Below are 20,261 nucleotides of genomic sequence, written 5' to 3'. Positions count from 1 at the left end.
CATCTCATTATTTTTATTTATGTTTTTTCATCTCAAATATTATTATTTAAATTTAAGTATAAAAATCTAGTAGTTTTAGTTTTTTTCTAATTAAACAACAACTCTAATATATGTAGTTACAATAAAATCAATACTAAAGCAAATGATTATGAGAATGAATTAAATGATAAAGAATATAGAAGCCATACAGTGAAGAATTTGAAAATGTAAATATATTCTAATTCATCTCTCTTGTAATAAATAAATATTTCAACACAATTGAAGAATAATTAAATACCTTAAATACATTAATTTTTAACATTTTATATAAAAAAATACTTTATCATAAAAGGCAAAACCAATTTTAATAATCTTTATGTTTTTTAAAGTAATTATTTTACAAGTTAAGATATATCATCAATGTATATAAAGAAACTTTTAGAAATAAGATAAAATTTAATATATTTCCTTTTTCGTCTAAAAATTAACATCATCGTTAAAGTATATCTCACTTGTGTTATCCTTATCATGCCAATTTTTATTCACTGTTCATTCCTTTATTAATTTCCTAGATTTATTGGCAATGTTTTCAAAATTCAAGTCAAGGGATATTCACATATAAATTAATTAATAATTAATACATCAATTTATACTAATTACCGTAAACACACATTAAAATTAAAAAAAATAGTCGGATTACAAAAGGAGTAAAGGGATAATTGTAATAGCTTAAATTATATAAAATTAAAATATCTTATATATTACTTGAATCTTTGTAAATATAAGTGAAATATGACTCCTAACATAGTTGGTAGCTTTCTCCTCACTTTTCTTTCTTTTTCTATTACATTACTAATCGTTTTTTTTTTTTACTTTTTTTTTTCTCTTTTGCTTTTATTTGTCTCTACTAATACTTAACTAACACCAATATCTTCACCCTTTTACACATTCTATTAATCCCAAATTTTCATTTTGTCCTCTTTTTAGTTAACTATTTCCATCTTTCTCAACAATGTTTCTTCATTGGCCACGTAGTTTTATGGCTTTGAACAATTGTTTTGTGTGTGTAGTTGATCAATTTGCTCCTTTTATTTAGCGTTGCTGAGTTAGTCATTTCTGATAGATTTTTACACAAGAAATTTCCCTTTATTAGTGATCTCCTTTCACACATTTGTGGATATCAAACATGAAACTTCCTATAATATACATAATCGTATACGATATCAATGTTTTTATGTTTAAATAACGAAACTTGAGTCTAGCTAGTATTATGCTTAAAAGATGAACTCTTTTCCATTTCAAGGAAACAACAGAGGAGTTGGCGTAGTGCTTTGTCCTCATTTTCTGCCATGTTAGCTAAGTGGTGCTTTCCCTCTTCTCTGAGTCAGAAACAGCCAAACTAGTCCAACACAATTCTTAATTGCGTTATTCGTGCTAATTATTTCTTAATCACAATCGATATTATCATATCAATAACTCTAATCTCGGAGTCGAAGCAATTGATATGTTTAGTTTATTGTTATTGGATAGAAAAAACTTAAATAAAATATCATAAGTATTTTTATATATTTCTTTAATTAAAATTAAAATTTTAATCATAATTGAATGAGAACATACAAAAACACCTTCAGTATAGGATTCCACTCCACGTGTGTTGCTTCGATAATCACCACATACTACACAAAGTTGCAACTTTTTGTCATGACAAATGTCAGGTTTTATTTTATTTTTATGATATTTGCAGGACTATTTCTTGTCAAGAGTGAATAATCTATTAATTAAATTAGTTGTAGAATATGAATTTGATACTACGTCCATTAACTCCTCGTATTCCTATCTTCGCTAAAGAACTTATAAGGAGAGACAGGATAAACTTTATAAAAGTTTTTATAGAGAAAAAATTAATATAGCATATTAATAAAACTTTTTTTAAGTTAGAAATAATATATATTTTGATATATTTTGATAAGTTTTAAAAAGTTCTCTCATTTATTTATTTTTTAAATTTAAAAATATAAATTATTTTTAACTTTTAAAATAAGTGTACTGGATAAAGATCAATTCAGTCTTACTTGTAGGAAAAGGAAACCGAGTACTTATTCGGCATAATAGGCCAGATACCCCTCGTCAGGATTAAAAGGTAATTAACTTAATTAAGAGTAATAATCAAGATATTATTTACTTTAAATAAAAGACTAAAATGAAGACTGGCTCGATAGGCCCATTGGCCCATTACAGTGCCTATATAAGGAAGGTAAAAGTACAGGTAAAGCGTTGACTTTTCATTATTAAATATCATTTATTGCTCAGAACGGAATCCTGACTTCAGCATCGGAGTGTCTTTTGCAGGTACCCTTTTACGTCAGCAACGGTTAGAGAAACGTCAGAGCAGAGACTTGAAGACCTGTGTTACTTTAACATGAACAATAAGTTTTATATATTTTTATTTTATATTTTTCTTCTATAAACACTTCTTTAAAAATTCACTCAAAAAGAGTCATTTTTTTTAAAATAAAATGTTTTATAGCCTCTAAGTGAATGAGTTTTCTTATTACTTGAAAATTCTCATTTTCAAATAGAATTTAAGATAGATTTGTCACAAATTTCCTACAAACTTTAGATGAAATATCAATTTGAACAGATTTCAAATGAAGTATATTCCATCTTAAAACTATTCGTTGCAGATTTGCAATTTATCATGCATGTCGTCTCAAAAACCTTTAAGGTGGATATTCTATAAACACAAATGCTAATTAATACTATGTTTTTCTTCCCTCGCGAAACACACTAGGAAAACCACTCACCTGTTTTGTTTACTTTTTTCTTTTTTCTTTTTTTGTCAAATTTCTTCTTTTTTTTTCATTTTCGAGTTTTACATTTGTCCAATAGAATTTGAATACGTGGTTTTGTGAGCATTTCATGTGAAAATTTTTGTACTAATTGGCGGTGCTATTCCATAAAGTTTGAGTGCATATATAAAACTAACCACTTTTTATCATACCGATTTATTTCATATGAAATTGGACATAATTGATATTATAAATTTATGTATTTCTGATTATGATCGTCCAATTAGCTGTGTCCAATATGTTGTTTAACATGCTGGCTGGACTTGAAAGTCTTCAACCCAATTTCATTTTGCCACAGCTTAGCCCCAATTTTGATTGGTTTTCATTTCCTTTTTCAATAACAATTTTATTATTTAATATAAAAAAATTAAGTTATGATTAAATTTAACTTGGTCTATTAAACTTGTTTTATTGCGCCTTTTGGGTTTTGTATTCAACAAAATTTGAACTAGATCATCTTTGTCGATTGATTGATTTCTAATTCATATTTGAAAAATTATAAATGCAAATAGTTTTTAGGAGCATAAAATATTAAAATTAAAAACATAAATTAAAAAGGGACCAAATGGTTGGCAGACTGTTAACAAATATTGAATTCTACGTATCAAAAAAGTTTAAAATTTAAATAGCTTGATACAGACATCAAAGTACCAGAGTGCTTCCCACTATGTAATTGAGAAAGTGAATACGTATATGCAAACCATACATGAAAGATACAATTCCAACTAGAGTACAAACCTTTTCCAGTAGCCAACCAAGGGTAAATAACTAATATCAAATAATAAAGCATACAATGCTTGCACATGTAGCCAGACAAACAACTCGACCAATTATACTTACAATTAGCAAAAACAGAACTTTAAGTTGTATTAATAGGAACATCCAAATGTGTCCATGATACAAAATTGCTTTTCTGATATTGATCCACTTGATCACTAACTACATCGCATGCTCTTGTGAAGTTCAAATTCTAATAAAGCAACCATTTGCCACCAGGAAAAAGGTATTACAACCTTAATTTAATCAATACACGGCCTTGGTTGCCTCAAAATAGTTCATACCAAAAACTGATATCATTCCTTCCAGCCAAGCTGTACCCGAGCTAAAACCACGACTCAAAAAAGTTTACTGAGATTGAATGGGCTATATATGGTAACATAAATGACACACAAAGTAAATGGAGATGTTGGCCAATGGCGAAGTAGAAGACATGGGGCCACTAGGTGAAGCAAACTTACATGCATAATGCTTGCAAAGCAGAAGACATACAACCCCATGATCTCAAGTGATAATTTCCCTGACAAGCCAATCCAAACTAGGGTATGCAAAATACAAGATGAGAAATGATGGGAGGGCAAACACAATGGTAACAAGTATATACAGAGCCAATATGGCTGCACTGGCTGGTATTGCATATAAGACAATCAAAAGAAATATAATGATCAATGGGAACTTCGCTGTCAAGTGAACAAATAAAACCAGTGACTTCCGCAGAGAAGCATGCAGTCTTTCTATACTGAGGTAATTACCAGTAATCCCATGATGTTGATTGGATCTTGAAGACTCCGGACGGAAAACTTGTCCTCTACGAAGGTTACCATGGCTTACTTGGCTTCCTGTTGTTAAACTGTCTTTAATTGGCCAGACTGGTTGACTATCCCCACATAAAGTTGAATGTGACTTCACTCTATCACCATTCATGCTCTCGACCATCCAAAGAAGAAAGTAGTTCTTGCGAGGGAATTTCAGATTTCCCCGATACACTAAACGGATAGATAAAAGATTGCACCATGGGCAGGAGATAAAAAGTGGAAGTTGAATTGGCAGGGTTGGAAATTTCACCACAGCCCATTGCAGTCCAAGGATGCAATTTTTACAAAGGGTGTGGCCACACCATAAAACATATGGCACATTTTCAACAATGTTAAAAGATTCCCAGCATATTGGGCATTCTAGCCCTTCCTCTCTGCTCACCACAGAAGTCTCGTCATCAGAACATTCTGAAGCAGAGTGAACTGGTTTCAGAGAATCATTTTTCAGACCCAAACTTCCAGCAATGCAACTTGATGCGAAGTTCCACATTTTGAATCACGTCAAAATAGGTAACATAACCATTCAACAAGCATCATTTGGACCTCAATGTGGTCATTATTGACAGAACCAAAGCATCAAGTCTGAAATACTCAATTGCGACAGCAGTGTACCAAGTTTAAGCCTAAATAAAAACAAGTGTTTTATTAACAGCATCAATACTGAGAAATGTTTCATTACCAGAAATGAAAATATTTCTTTGAAGTAAAACGATATGTACATACTTAAAAGATAATAACCGTGCACACTCATGTTAAACACGTCCACACTCTTTCTACTAGCACTATTAACTATGATGCACAAATCTGATACACATCAGATACAATGCGTGTCCAATATGGCGATATGACTATTCCTAAAATATATAAGATACAATGTATGCAGCATACATAGATATGTATAAAATATTTATAAAACGTAATAAATATATAATAGCATTTCTTGGACATATAGTAAAAGAAAATAGAAATTATAAAGCATTGTCACCATAAGTTAGTGCATAGTGACTACAAGCAGGGATAGTGTCAATCACATTCCCTCAAGTAGTAGGGAATTGGTTATGTATCTGACATGTATGTGAAGCAAATGCAAATATCAGTGCGTCATACATAATCAATCAGGAAATAAAAATGAATGCCATAAGTCTTCCTTTCTGCCAAAACAAAAAATTGTTCATCCATAACCATACAACATGGTAAATACATTTAAAAAATTTCTAAAGCATAAATAATTACAAAATAAACTAGTAAGTACAAGCCATTATGCCACTGTCACTCTGTCAGTAATTATGAAAATTGTTTCTTTCACTCTATGAATCATGGCCTAGCCATAAAAACTATCATATTTTGAAACCAGAACAACATTATAAGCCCAACTCAGCAGATGCATAACATCAAGAAAATACCAACAAGCTGCAAAGAAGTCGTTAACCAAATGCAAAATAAAGTAACCGATAACTTCATACCCGATACGTATTTAGCACAGAACCTCTAAGGCCCGTGGTTGGATAGGGAATTTGAGAGAAAAAATAATAGCGTTGGGAAATGGGGGACTATCATATAAATCAAAATTATTCAAAACCATTTCCAAAATATAACTTTTTAAATCATCACCCATAATTCTTCATTTCCTTCTCATTCCCTCCTCTCCACACCCTCAAACACACCCATCATATCCCATATCTCCCAATTCCAGTAATTTGTGACAATTAGCTTCTTAAACCAACATATCAAAGTATAGCATTCATTTAATTCATGATAGCATCCAATAACTAAATAAACAAACAAACAAACTTACAATTGCAAACCAAACCAGGTAATTAAAATGAAACCACTTGCAACCCCAATTATTCATTTTTTTATTATTATTAAGAGAAAAGAAACCCTAATATAAGAGAACGCATGGGAAAATGGGAAGGGAAAATGCGAAATCAGATCTGAAGAATCACTGAAGCATAAAGGCAATAGCATGGGGGGGAACAGAAGAACGTACCGAATGGTGGAAGCGATTGCACGCAAAAATCACGTCAGAGAGAGACTGAAATTTAAAAATAAATAAACAAATAAGAAAAGAAAAAGAGGGTTAAAGAAAACCCCTCAATCTTTGTATCTCAATAACGCCGTTTTGAATATTTTAGCGTTGAACCAGCTACTGCGTTTTGAATGATACAATCGACATAACAAACGACGCCGTGTCGCTCGCCCTCTCATCATTCCACTTTTTAAAAATCAGTTATTATTAATATATCTCAAATATTTCTGTTATTTTCTTTTATTTATTGTCTCTGTTTTTATTGAATTATTAGCTTTTTAAGTGCTTTAGTTTTAAATATTATTTTGTAGAGATAAATTTTTTGAAGGTTTAATTAAAACAACGCTACTTACCATTATCATCGACTAAATTATGTATTATCATTTACTTTAAATTCATAATTTGTAATCTATTAATTTTGAAATATATTTTATTATATTATTTTGAAATATTATAAATAAATAATTTTTTACAGTTTTTCTAGAGATATATAATCTAAAATATTTTTAAATTAATTTATTAAAAATATAAAAATATGTGAGTTTCATTTCTTTATTTTTAATTAATTTTTTTAATTTTTAAAAAATTTTAATTAATAATAAAAAATATGTCAAAAAATATGTTAGAAAGTATGTTACTGGGATTCATTGTCAATAAAAATTATACAATTAATACTTTTTTTACTGGTATATATAATAATCTATTTTGCACATTTATAAAATATTTCACATCTTAAAAAATATTTAATCTCTTTCGTATATAATTATTTTTTATAAAAATTTTATTATTATTACACATTCATATCAACATTTGCACCATTTTTTATACAGTTTTTTTTTAAATTTAAACATTCACTGTTATATAAATATTTATATTGCAATTTATTTATTTATTCTAAATTGGCAGATATTTTATAATCACTAATAATTTTTTGAGTTTAAAATTTCAACATTTTAACTATTCCTTCTAATCAAGTAATAATTATTGCTAACTAAACTTCACAGAGGAAATAAAATGTTATAGTATTGAATGTTGAGCATCAAATTAATAAAACTTGGCAACTAAAATAAGATGAGGTTTTACTCATGTTAACAATGTCTAGGTGTATATGACAATCTTAATTTATTTTATTCTTACATTGTGTGACATATAAGACACATAGTTAAAGAAAAAAAATTGATAACCAGGGTCTAGCTGACAATCTTAAGAAGTTTTATTTTTTTAAAAATCATGTGAATTTTAAGATATGCAAGGAAATAAAAAAAGTTGATTTATCATTAATGTTTTCTAGCTTCTTCTTTTTTTGTTTTTGTTATATTAGAGGTATAAGGAGGGAGGTAACCACTACATGAAGATGGAGCTATAAAGCTGAAGGTGAAGTAGGATTATTTATTTATTTATTTTAAAAAATGAATATCCATGGACAAAGACAAAGCTTACAAATTACAAGGATGAAACACTTGGTAGACATGCTACCTAAATTGGGCTTCACATTATTTTGCATAATGGGTTATAGATATACACTTTACAGAAAGATGTCCTTTTTTCTTTTGTCAAACATGAATGATGTCATGTGATTTTTCCTTCTCCCAGGTTTTTGTTTTTGGATCAGGTCAGAACTTTAAAAGCCCATTGTCTTTTTTCTTTTATGAAGACAAAATAATTCGTAGGAAAAGATAAACACACACACACACACACACACAAAATATGGGAACAATGGTAAAACTAGGGGTGAAAATTAAAAGGCACAAAGCAGTTCCATGCAATATTTATATATGCCTATAAAAGATTTAAGTGAGTTGGGTCTCAAAGATCATTTAGAGGCAAAATATACTTTAAAGTTTAAAGAGCATTTATAAAAGTATTTACATTTAATTGTGTGAGATTTTAATTTCAGCTAAACTCAATTTAAGGTAACGTGTGATCAGCCCTGCTTAATCATATCACTTAAATATAAATTTAGGTAAAATTTTTAAGAAAAATAATATTATTTTCCATTTACTTGATGGTTTTTAAAAAGTATATATATATATATAAGCATTCCAATACAAGCCTTTCACCTTGATAACAGCTGATTTCATCGCACAACTTTATTCCACCCTTTTTGTAGGCTACTTATAGGCCTAGAATAATTTACTTAATTTATATATTTTTGTATACACACATTTAAAAATATACTTCAAAATAAAATTAAAAAGTTGTATTGTCTCAATTTTAAGTGCAAAAAAAAAAAAAATCCTTAAAATTTTCAACCAAAACAAAAAAAATTCTGGCTAGCTAATTTTCTATCTATAATAAATTTTGTTTATTCAATGACATTTATTATATAAAAATCAACACTAATTCACTGTTTTGTTTTAATTTAATAACACTTATTATAATGTTTATCAATCTATTAAGAAAAGAAAAAAAAAGTTGAGGGAGTGATGGCTCTCCTTGACAGGAAGCTCTGCCACTGTCCATTGGCAACCCCCAAAGAGTTAAGGACAAACTGTGAATAGGGACTAAAATCCAAAGATGTTGGATAAGAAGAAGGTTATGTCCTACAACAAATTTGGGGTTGAAGAGACTGATAGCGTATAAGATCAGAAATTAGCTGCTCATAATTATTCCTTTTCAATTATCAAAGTGGATATGTTGGTTGGTGATTAATCTACCCATGCTTTCACTGTTTTCCTCACAAGACCTTTTTTTTTTCCTCTGGGGCTATAGCTTTCTGATTAATTGAATATTTGAACCTATGAGTTTAAAGCACCAGTGAAATGTTTTTGAGGTTGCCTGATCTGGCAACTCACTTAAAAAACTAGAATAGCAAGATCAACAAGAAAGAAATATTATCTTTGGTCTTTTTTTTTAATATAAGATACAGCTATCAATATTTATTTAGTCATAATTATAACAAATGAAAACTTATTTTTAAATACAGTAATAGCTAAATTTCTTTTTGGTACACTTTCATCTATTATAATAATATATAAATTGCAAGTTTGATCATTTAATATTATGAACATTTTTGAAATACAGTATAAATTTATAATATATAATTTTTTTATTAGTTTTAATAAATTAGTCATTTAACTTGGCAAATCAGAGGATGTTATAGTCAAGAAGGGCATATTTGAATTTAAAGGTGATACAGAACTGATTAATACTTTTGAGGGTCCAACATATTTTACTAGGGTCTAGAGATGAAGTGTTTTAGGAAGAATTTCATACAACAATAATTATAATTAAAAGCTAAAAACAAAAGACAAGAAAGAACTTACTTCAGGGGAGCATCATGCTCATCTAAGCCAAAATATGGTCTATGGGACAGAAACTGTTGTCATCCCAAACAAATTCAATGATTACTTGGTACCAAGAGAAGCTTCATTGCCTTGTTGGTTATACAAGAGGAAGACAAGGTCCCCGAACTATGGCCAAAAACATATACCACATACCAAATAAGAAATTTCTTGCCAAAGTATCTATTTATCATTTCTCTTTTGTAACAGGTGCAACTTCTGTTTATATTTTTGTTACAACAACTTCTGTAATATATGGAAGATACTCCTAGTATCAGGTCAAAAACTTCAAATAAATTAGGAAGAAAGTGTATATATTAATCATTGATGCTAACAATAAGGATATCACATGGAAATAATAGTGAAGTGAACAAGTTGTGCACAATACCCACAACTCCAGATGAAAACATCCTTTTAAAAAAATATAAATAAAAAATAATGAATTAAAAGTCTGAACACACAAAATACAGCATATATCTATAATCCATTTTCTTTCAAGATAAGGTCCTCCTCAAGCCTTGCAATTTTCTGTCCATATAATTCATATGATACAGCACCAGCCACCAAGTCAAACTCAAATCTGATTTCATATGCACTATGTATCAATTTCTTCATTTTTCTATTGATGATTTATGTTTCAATTTCTGAAGGTTCTGCAGAAATTTAAGATTCCAAATTGACTGGAGAAAAATATCCTAAGCAGGAAACCTCTGAAATTCCAAACTAGATAACTGTAACAGAAATCAATGGCCAAAACAAAGACAGTATACACAACCTTTTAATTGAATGATAGTCACATTCTTAACATGATCTCTGCCTAAGCAACATCAGTTTATAGGTGGTAAATTGGTAATAATAAGCACAAGGCATTACTCCTGCAATTGATACTGATTAATGCCTTATTTTAAGTTCTAATTTCTTTTCTTGAAACTACTTTCTTATATGTCTTGAGCCAGTTCCACATGTAGATCAATGTTGTTTAATTAGTCATTTAGTGTAAGCATCTCAATGATGTAGCCTAATACTACAACTAAAAAAAGGGTAACTTGTACCAAATAATAATAATAATATAATGATATGCATTTTGACATGAGGACATTCAATTTGAATGGTAGTCCCCCCTAAAAATTTTAGAGAAAGTGAATTTAAGAACCAGGAGAAAAAAGTTCCACCATTTTTAGACAGTTCACTCCGTATAATACTGTTTAATTTGTCTTTCCATAGATAGGCTACAAGATAAGCATTGCATTTCTTCAGGCCAACCTTCACTTATTTCTGAAATACCAGTAAATAACAATCAATCACATTTTATTTTCAATTGTGGTAGGTACCCATCATATTAAAAGACTTAACATGCCTTTTTTTCTTCTGGCTAACTCTGAATTTAATAATGAAAAGGTAGGTTATATTCTTGAATATTTCCATTGTCCTCATGCACAACTAAGAGGCAGTTGCTTCAATTTCACTTCAACATCTAAAAAGTATTGAAAGTAATCAATTGTTTTAATAAAAAAAAAACTTATTATATAATGTAAATATTAAATAAATCATTTATATATTTAGTATCTTGAAAAAATTAATATAATTTTTCAATCAATTGTTTTAACATGTGCTTAAAAATATACAATATTATAATAAAATTTGTCTATGTTATTTCAACTTAGCTGATAATAAATATTATAAAATTTAATATATTAGTAACATTATATATTTAAATTTTTTTAAAAATTACTAATTTTTATTTATTAACATATGTTTGAACCCATTTAAAAAAATCTTCATTATTATTTAGAATTATTGAAGAATTTATTAGAAGGAGAGGTACGGCATTTAATTTGTACGGAAGTTTGAAAAGCACTGCACCCATTATTTAAAGGTCCCACGAAAGAGAAGGATTTTGTTGTTTTCCAATTATTTGAGGAATTTACACTTGTGCTTGTGTCGGGTTCTCTCTCATGTATGAATGATTTTCCACCTCAAAGTTCCAGAAACAAATGTGGTTCCTAAATGTTACAGGTACACTCTATAGCGATGGATATCCGTTCATTCCATTGCCATTTTGATGGTTTTTTGAATCTCACACGTTGAGAATATCATCTATATCTCTGTGAAAATCACACGCAACTGATGTTGGATTCTCGATCTTTTGATAAAATATCACACACTCTTTACATGCATAAAGATAATAATATCTTTTCTTTTTCTTTTGAAACTGTCGTTTTGTTGACATTCATTAAGTGATGATTGGTAAGGAGAGTTACCAAACTTTGGCTTTTCTTAAGTTTAATGCCGAAAATTAAAAAATCTTGATCGAAATTATTTACAGAGAATAATTTATGCAATATGTAATTGGAATAAGAATGAAGGATCTTGTTTTTCTGTATTTGGTGTGTCTGTAAGAAGTGAAAAAAAAATTATGATGAGTGTTGTGCTTGTAAGTACAATAAGTTAAAATTTTATATATGATAATGATAAAATGACTTGAAGATTAATTTTTACATAGATTTGATTATTATTTTCATATATCTTAAACTTTTAATTGATTGAGTTTATAGTTAGATGTTGTGCTGTCACAAAACTACCCTTTTAAAGAATGAGTAATTGATGCTGTTTTACCTAATGCTATATATTAAAAGCTCAACCATAGTAATTATTATGTTCATTGTACGGACAGTATTTTAAATTAATTAAATTTTTAAAAATATAAATTTAAGAGAAATATTTATAAGCTTATTAAAAATAGAGAAAGAATGATAAGGACTTAACTTGTTGTATTGTGAAATGCATTAAAGATGAATATGGGTAATGTCTTGATCATAGATATCAAGAAAAGATGCAAGAAATATATATATATATATATATATATATATATATAAGACATGAATTTTTATTGCACTCTTGATAGACTAAACATTCGAGCGTAGGACAAAAAACCCTCTAATCATAGAACTCAAGAATGAGGTAATTAGAAGAAGTATTGAAGACAACGGATAATGCTAAAGCAATAGAATAAGATAATTTTCTCATTGACGTATAGAACAGTTTAAGAAATTAAGAAAGGTATTAATTGACTTGTAAAATTGTTTAACGAAATTATCGGGTTTAAGAAAGTGTGAGATAAGTAAAAGAGACATACTTTAATTTAATCTTTATCTAAAAGAACAAAAGGGACATGCAAGATAAATTTCACTTTCACGCAGTTTCACTCTTTTTTAATATACATCTTTCAGTCTTTTTTGTCTTAATTAACCATTTTTCACTTAAAAAGTTACTTGCCTTCCTTAAATGCTATATGCCAAAAAATTCTGTTAACTTTAACGATGGTTTTAGAGTTATTAGTTACAATTAACCATGGTTATGGATTTTAAAGTGGTTTAATTAGTAGTTTAAAAAAGCATAATAAGAGCATTAAGTGATCTAAAACATAACATGGAAAGAGTTTGAAAAAGTACGAAATTACCAAGATTAGAGAAAGTGTAATTTACTCTATACAAAACTGCACAAATTATAACAAATGATTAAGCTCATCAGTCATATTATGTAATTTTGGGAGGGAGATAATTAAGTAAAATATAAGACAAGTAACTCACTAAAAATTAATTTGATTTTATTGTGCGTGGATGTTAACAGCTATAATTTGCATAAAATTTGTTATTAATATACCAACAAAGTTCAACACAATTCACTAATAAATCTCTCAAGTGAACAGAGTTTATTTCTTGAATATATCGGTTGGGGAATGGCTTAGTAGTTTTAGACACAAAACAATTTAATATATATTATCAGAATGAGTCTATTGTCATTCTAAAATGTTTATTATCACTCTTCTATAAATATTTTTTATATTTAAAATACTATTTTCTGTTATTAATTAATTAATAATAATAATGTTTTTATTAAAAAATTTGACTAAAGAGTGACAATAAATGACAATAAACATTTTTATATTAACATGTCCTGCTCTTAAAGAATTTGATCCCATTAATTTTCAATTTTTTTTTCTCTTCTTGCTTGGTCTACTTTGATGTATATTTGTGGAATGCACCTATGCCATGAAAAGCTTAAAGATCAGTGATTTTCACTGTTAATATATATAGGTTGCTAAATATATGTTTATCTGTTATTTGGGTACGTTCGATCCCTTCAGAATGGATTGTACGTGACATGTTCTTTCCTTTATTGTCTGTGTGTCTTGTCAAAATAAATAATTACCTTTCAATATGCAAAACGATTAGTATACTCGTGGATGTATTATGCACATATGCTTGTTGTCAATCTAATAAAAAAATATTTTATTAGTTTAAGGTGATTTTCGTCGTGTGACTGAATATATATAATATAATCATCATCATCATAATCTCGAGATTATTCATCTTAATCATCATCATCATCACAATCTCGTATGACCGAAAGACATGTTCTAGGTTTCTTCATTCGAAAATGATAAACTCTTTTACTAATAAAACGTCATATCAAATTTACAGTGCCTTTAAAGTTTAAACTAAATAAACTTATAAAAAAAATATTAATGTATCTTTTCTATAAGGTCGTTTAAGTCTAATGATAAATATACTACTATACATTCATGTAATATGCATTTAGTTAATAACTATTATAGCTTAAAAATAATTGTTTAATGATAGCTGGGGCAATGACTTGTCAGTGCCATCAATTTAAGAACTTTAGAACTGTTTCCATAGCTTTCGCTTTCAGGTTTTCAGTTTCAGGAACAAACTTTAAGGTGAAGAAAGCTTGGTTTCCTCTTTTTACCATAATTATTTGGTATCTTTTTAGTTTTTACCCTCGGAATGTCTGAAACCGTGCATCACGTTTCACTTTCGGGAGATTTGAAATGCCAAACAAGACAACGATTGAACCATTTTTATTCCAACTTTTGTTTATAAAGATTCTTTTTCTGCTTTATTTCTTATTCCAAGTTTCATATTCATATATAATTCAGAGTGTGAAAAGATATCTCAACGGCAAAGACACTTTCTTGGTTTCCCCGTTCGAAGATGACTCCACAAATATCTTATCTCATGAAAAAGAGAAAGAGAAAGGTTGGTAAATACTTTTTAACATGTTTTTATTATTAATTTAAAGTTATTATGAATTATAAAATTTTATGAATTTTATAAGGACTTAATAAATGTTACTTATAATATTATAATTTTTAATAAATAGTAGAAAGTGTGTTTAAAAAGAATAATGTACCCTTTCAGTAAACTCATTTAAATCTAAAGATACATGAAATGAAAATAAAATAAAAAATCAAATGAAATTTGTTGAAGTTTCAATTTATATAATGGAAGCACCGTAGCAATGCATTACTTGCTCAATATATTTTTTAAAAAGAAAAAGAATCATGTTTATCTGGTTATGTATGTATGAAAAAAAAAATCTTAAATAGTTATTTACTAATTTAAAAAAATTAAAAATTTTGTTCCTTAAAGATATACAAATCAATTGCAAGCCCTTTAAAAGTTGCATGCAATAGTACCTTGTTTTATATTTAATATTTAGAATAAGTTAACAATAAAAGAAAAGGAATAATGAAATGACGAGAAAAGCCTAAAGAGCTTCCTAGCTTTCACAATTGTTATCATGAATCGATCGAAACTTGAAAGTAAAAGAAATGTGCAGCAATTTCTGTTATCAGTGAAATGGAAGAAAATGAACGTCAAAGAAGAGGTTAGCAGCAATTTTTAAAAAAAAATATTTTTATTTAGTGATTAAAATTTAGTAAAAATTTGAAATAACTTTGTGCTTTGTATTCGGATCCATTATTTTTGGATTGAAATAATGTGAACTGATAAACATGGCTAGCCTTATAATCATCAAAGATAAGATGGGTCCCATGCAAAGATACGCATGGAGTCACGTGAAATTTTGTACTGTTATATGCATAAACAATGGAGAGTTTAATGGCTACTAATCGTTTGCAACTTCAGATAAACAAATTATTCAAACTCCAAGCTCACTTTTTTCTTAATTTTTAGATTGAATCCACAATTAATATCTTAACATGAAATTAAAAACAAAATTAAAAAAAGCATGCAGGACTAACTAAGATTAATAAAATGTGATGTATTATATGCTTTGAATGAAATGTTAATACGTTAGTAAGACTTTGGAACATAGTTTGTAATTGGTAATTAAAATAAGGAATAACGACGGGGCACTCTGTTCAGAGTCGAAGAAGAAACAAAAAAAACAATGATGGAAGGTTGCATGAGCATGTCAGAAATTGGGACCCCACTTATTTTTTGGATTATTGTCATTAAATTAATCTTTGTTTAAGATAAATCCTTGATTTTGAACTCATCAATTATTGAATGGAAAACTCTTTCTCAAATGAGCTATCTATGTAATGTGTGCATATCGTCTGTATCTGTGTGAGTCAGCCATACCAATCATTTTATCCAAAAATAAAATAAATTAGTAATTGAAAATATTTTATTAACATATATTTTATATATAATAAATTAATGAATTTTTTAATAAAAACTTACTATTTTTTATGTGTAAACTCAATTTTAAGGCTAGAGTTAATAAAACTAGAAAAATGATTTAATAATTAAGGCATACAAAATAAATATTTATTTATTGTAATTCATAAAAACTGATATTTATTCCTCATAAAAATCAAAGAGATTAAGATTTTGTAAAACTTAAAATATTTTTTTAACATGCGTAAAAATACAATAAAAATATAATATTACTTATTGATTTTTTATTATATGCTTTTAACATACATTAAAAAATCGAATTTAAAATACCACTCAATTTTTAAAAAGCGAATTTTATTTCAGTGGTATCCAAAAGGATGAGGAGGTGAATCAACTTTGCCTTGTTGGTCCAGTGATATATGAATGTGTCCATAATTAATATTCATTTTTTATGAATTGTAAATTTGACATGGTTAATCTTTTGTGAATAGAGAAACCTATGGATGGATGCATGTAAAATAATAAAAGTATTTATTGGGTTAGATAATTGTTTTCATTTTAACCTTTTTAATATATGGTAAAAGAAACCTTTATATGCTTCTTGGTTGCATCGAAAGCTTCTTCTTTTGGGTTTAGAAACTGTGACAAAGGCTTCTTCTCCTGGGTTTAGAGGCTGTATAGAATCTCAATGGATTCTTCTTCTCTCTGTCAGGTGAAGAAAAATAGACTCTTTGGATTTGTCAAAACCTTCACACACACACACATATATATATATATATATATATATATATATATATATATATGCTACCTCAGTGGTAATTCATTCATATTTTGATACCAATCATTCATTTCACTGTGAAATAAATGTACTTTTGGAGAAAATTCCCAAAAAGAATGAAATAAGATGATTGTTGTATTGGTAAAATAAGGGAAATATGAGTGATCCTAAAGCGAAAAAATCTTTTACTTTTCGAGGCAGAACAATAAAACTTGTCAATTTTACATGATATTTGTGAACTAATAATAAGAAGAGTGGTCCTTAATTAGAAAGTGAAAGATGAATAATGATACTTAGGTACTTTAATATAAACATGTAACTTTCTGATTGGATGAATTTAATGTCAACATCGTATAATGTCAAAGTCGGAATGAGAAAATGGAAAAGGAAAGAAGATGATTTGCATAATAATTAACTTCTCTATTATTTTACATATAATTTTTTTAATAGGTCTTTTTATGGAAGACTAATTACAGATCATATAAATGAAAATTAATTACTAACACGTGAATAACTAGTATGAAGTTATTTTAATTTAACTTATAATTTTGAACTTAAGTCTTTAACTTAAACATAAAAATGAAAATGAATTCTATATCCTAAAATAGAATTTCGTATTTAATAAGTTGCAAACTCTTTATTCATCTTTTAGGCATGGATATTTTTTACCATCTTTTCTGCTGAAATTCTTATGAGCAAAACAAAATTAGAGTGATTAACCCTCTAATAGAATTCAATTTAAAAAGTTTTTATATGAAATTTGAAACGTGAAAAAATGGAGAATTGGTGAATGAGTTTTGGAATATTTATTGCATGCGGCGACGAAAATGAAATTGAAAGAAATAAGAAACACAAAGGGGAGGAACCTTCCACCTCCGGAAAGTTGGAAACAAGTTCCCTACCATTTCTCACTCTTTAATACACAAAATAAAATAAGAGAAAATCTCTACGGAATCTACTTCACCTTTTCCCCCAAATTCCAAGGAGGGTGCTTTCCGTATTTCCATTATTAATTTTTAATTTAAACTAAAATTCAAGAGTTTATAAGTAACAATTTATTATTTTAAAAAAATTTGCAGTAAAAATTGTTTTTGTTTCATTGTGACTATAAAAAGTATGTTTTATTTTAAAGGGTATAGTGTAGTTAATATGATCACAAATCAGAAGGAACGATTGTTATAATTGATCACAAAATCACCAAGTTTATTGTATGTATAATGTATATTTAAGCGATCATTTCCTTTTGAAAAATGAAAACATAACTGAAAGAACAGTAACAATAATTTGTAAAAAAGATAATTTTAAACTTTGATAACACACTAATGCCTAAAAGATTTTGTAACTATTTCAAAGACCGCGTTGTTAATGACATCAAATTAGTTTAGTTGATTTTGATTGCAAATGATCTTTGTTGACTCATTTAAACAATGCTTCAATTGGTTTTTGCTTACGGGTAATAATTAGTTGAAGACAAATATTAACAACACTCTTAAACTTATTAATTAAAAATAAAACAAATTATTAAAAAATATTTATTATTTTTAATTTTATAATTAATGCCAAAAAGTAGTAATTAGTTAGACCTTTAATTAAATTTTAAGATTTTATTAATAAATGTCTTAAAGATATGAGTTAATTTTTTATTTGCAAAATTTATAATTAAAGTACATTAATAATATTAAATATTATATTTTTAATATAACTTTCACTTTTAATAAATACCAGTAAATATTCTTTATTAATAATGGTTGATCCAGGTGAATATAGTTAATTCACTTTAAGTGGTGTGTAAATTTAATTTTTGTGCATTAAAAAATTTAAGTATACAAATGCGAAATTTTTTCTTAAATAAAATTAATGCTTTAAACCAATAAATAGTATTTTCCAAAACGTAGTTAGTTTTGCTGTTTCTAACAAGGGATAATAACAAGTACACTATTGTAAAAATTTTATAAGTAATTTTATTTAGAAAAGATATATAATATTTTATTTTAATTTAATCGTGGGAATTATTAAAATAAAATTTTAATTTCAATTAAATATTATATCAAAGTGAAGGAGAATTTGATTTGGTTTTGAGATAACTATGTGTGATAATTTATGGTTGCTTTCAAAGTGACGTGACGGGTAATTAATAAAGGGTGCTGATTTAATTAGTTTGCTTCCATTAACCACAAAACCAAAGGTGGCTTAGATTGGAAGCATAAGATTGAAGTATGCACCACTCCAACATAAATTATAAATTTAAGAATGCAAGACAAAATGGAACAGTGAAAGTGTTTGTATAATTCACATTCATCACTGCAATTAAACAGATATGATCTGTGAAAAACATGCAACCCCTTTGCCATTTTACTTTGATTATGATAGCTCTCTGGTTATTCACCAACCTTTTTTTATTGTATCAGCTTCTATCATGTATTTAGTTATATTCTTCTTGTTTAACTTTTAGAATATCTGACACCAACAATCAAATTAATAAATATAATCATAATATAACAATAATATTTAAATTTTTTAAAACTATAATTAAGTAACAAAATTAGCAGTTTAAGTTAAGAATATATATTCATTATTACTGTGGCTTGAATTTATTATTTCCTTAACAAAGCCATAAAACTGATACGAGTAACATTTGCATTAGCATATTTATAATTTTAGTTAATTTGTTAACAAATTTCACACAGTTTCTCGTGGCTATAAGAAAATTGAATTATATGATATATGTATTGTTATGAAGGCCAATATTCCCACCCACATTGATATAGGCGTCAGAATAATTTGCAGTTATTGATTATATAACATTCTCAAGCATGCAATATATATATAGCATCATTGGGGTTGCTGCAATAATACACCCTAAATATATACCTTTCAAATTTTATATGATGTTAATTATTGGTGTAAACCAACGGTGGTCATGAGTTGAGTTTCGTGAGATAAAAAAGAAGATTGGTTCAAACCAATTAAATATAATTGAAAATAAAGTTTCTTTTTCTTTTTTTAATATATTTTGTCAGATTAATTTAATTAAATTTGAATTGCTCTAATTTCGGTAATCAAGCTATATATATATATATAATTTTTAATCGAAATTTGATTTAAAATAAAAATATAAACAAAAACTGGATAAAGAAAAACTAAATTCAAATTTTATAAGATAAATTTAAAATTTATTATTCCATTGCTCAACTCCAGTCAATCAAATTTTATGTATAATTTAATTCATATATACGAGATAAATTCATATTTTAATAAAAAAATTTATCAATTTTATTTAAATACTTAAAATCAATTCTTA

General features: G+C 27.5%; 1 protein-coding gene across 1 annotated transcript; it reads right to left on the bottom strand.

Annotated features, from left to right (window-relative positions):
• Positions 1-3,431: 3,431 nt before the first annotated feature.
• Positions 3,432-6,548, bottom strand: LOC113862732. Its single transcript, XM_027495886.1, has 2 exons — positions 6,411-6,548; positions 3,432-5,043 (listed from the first exon to the last, which is right to left on the bottom strand). The coding sequence occupies exon 2, from the start codon at positions 4,908-4,910 to the stop codon at positions 4,110-4,112; it is 801 nt and encodes a 266-aa protein (XP_027351687.1). The 5' UTR covers positions 4,911-5,043; positions 6,411-6,548; the 3' UTR covers positions 3,432-4,109.
• Between the last annotated feature and the right edge of the window lie 13,713 nt (positions 6,549-20,261).

This window comes from Abrus precatorius, unplaced genomic scaffold (genome assembly GCF_003935025.1).
Source record: "Abrus precatorius isolate BTA unplaced genomic scaffold, Abrus_2018 Scaffold3, whole genome shotgun sequence".
NCBI classification, from domain to species: Eukaryota; Viridiplantae; Streptophyta; class Magnoliopsida; order Fabales; family Fabaceae; genus Abrus; species Abrus precatorius.
This window is presented reverse-complemented; position numbering and strand designations above follow the sequence as displayed.

Coding starts and splice junctions, on each gene's coding strand:
- LOC113862732 (XM_027495886.1), bottom strand. CDS start 4,910: ATGTGGAACTTCGCATCAAGTTGCATTGCTGGAAGTTTGGGTCTGAAA.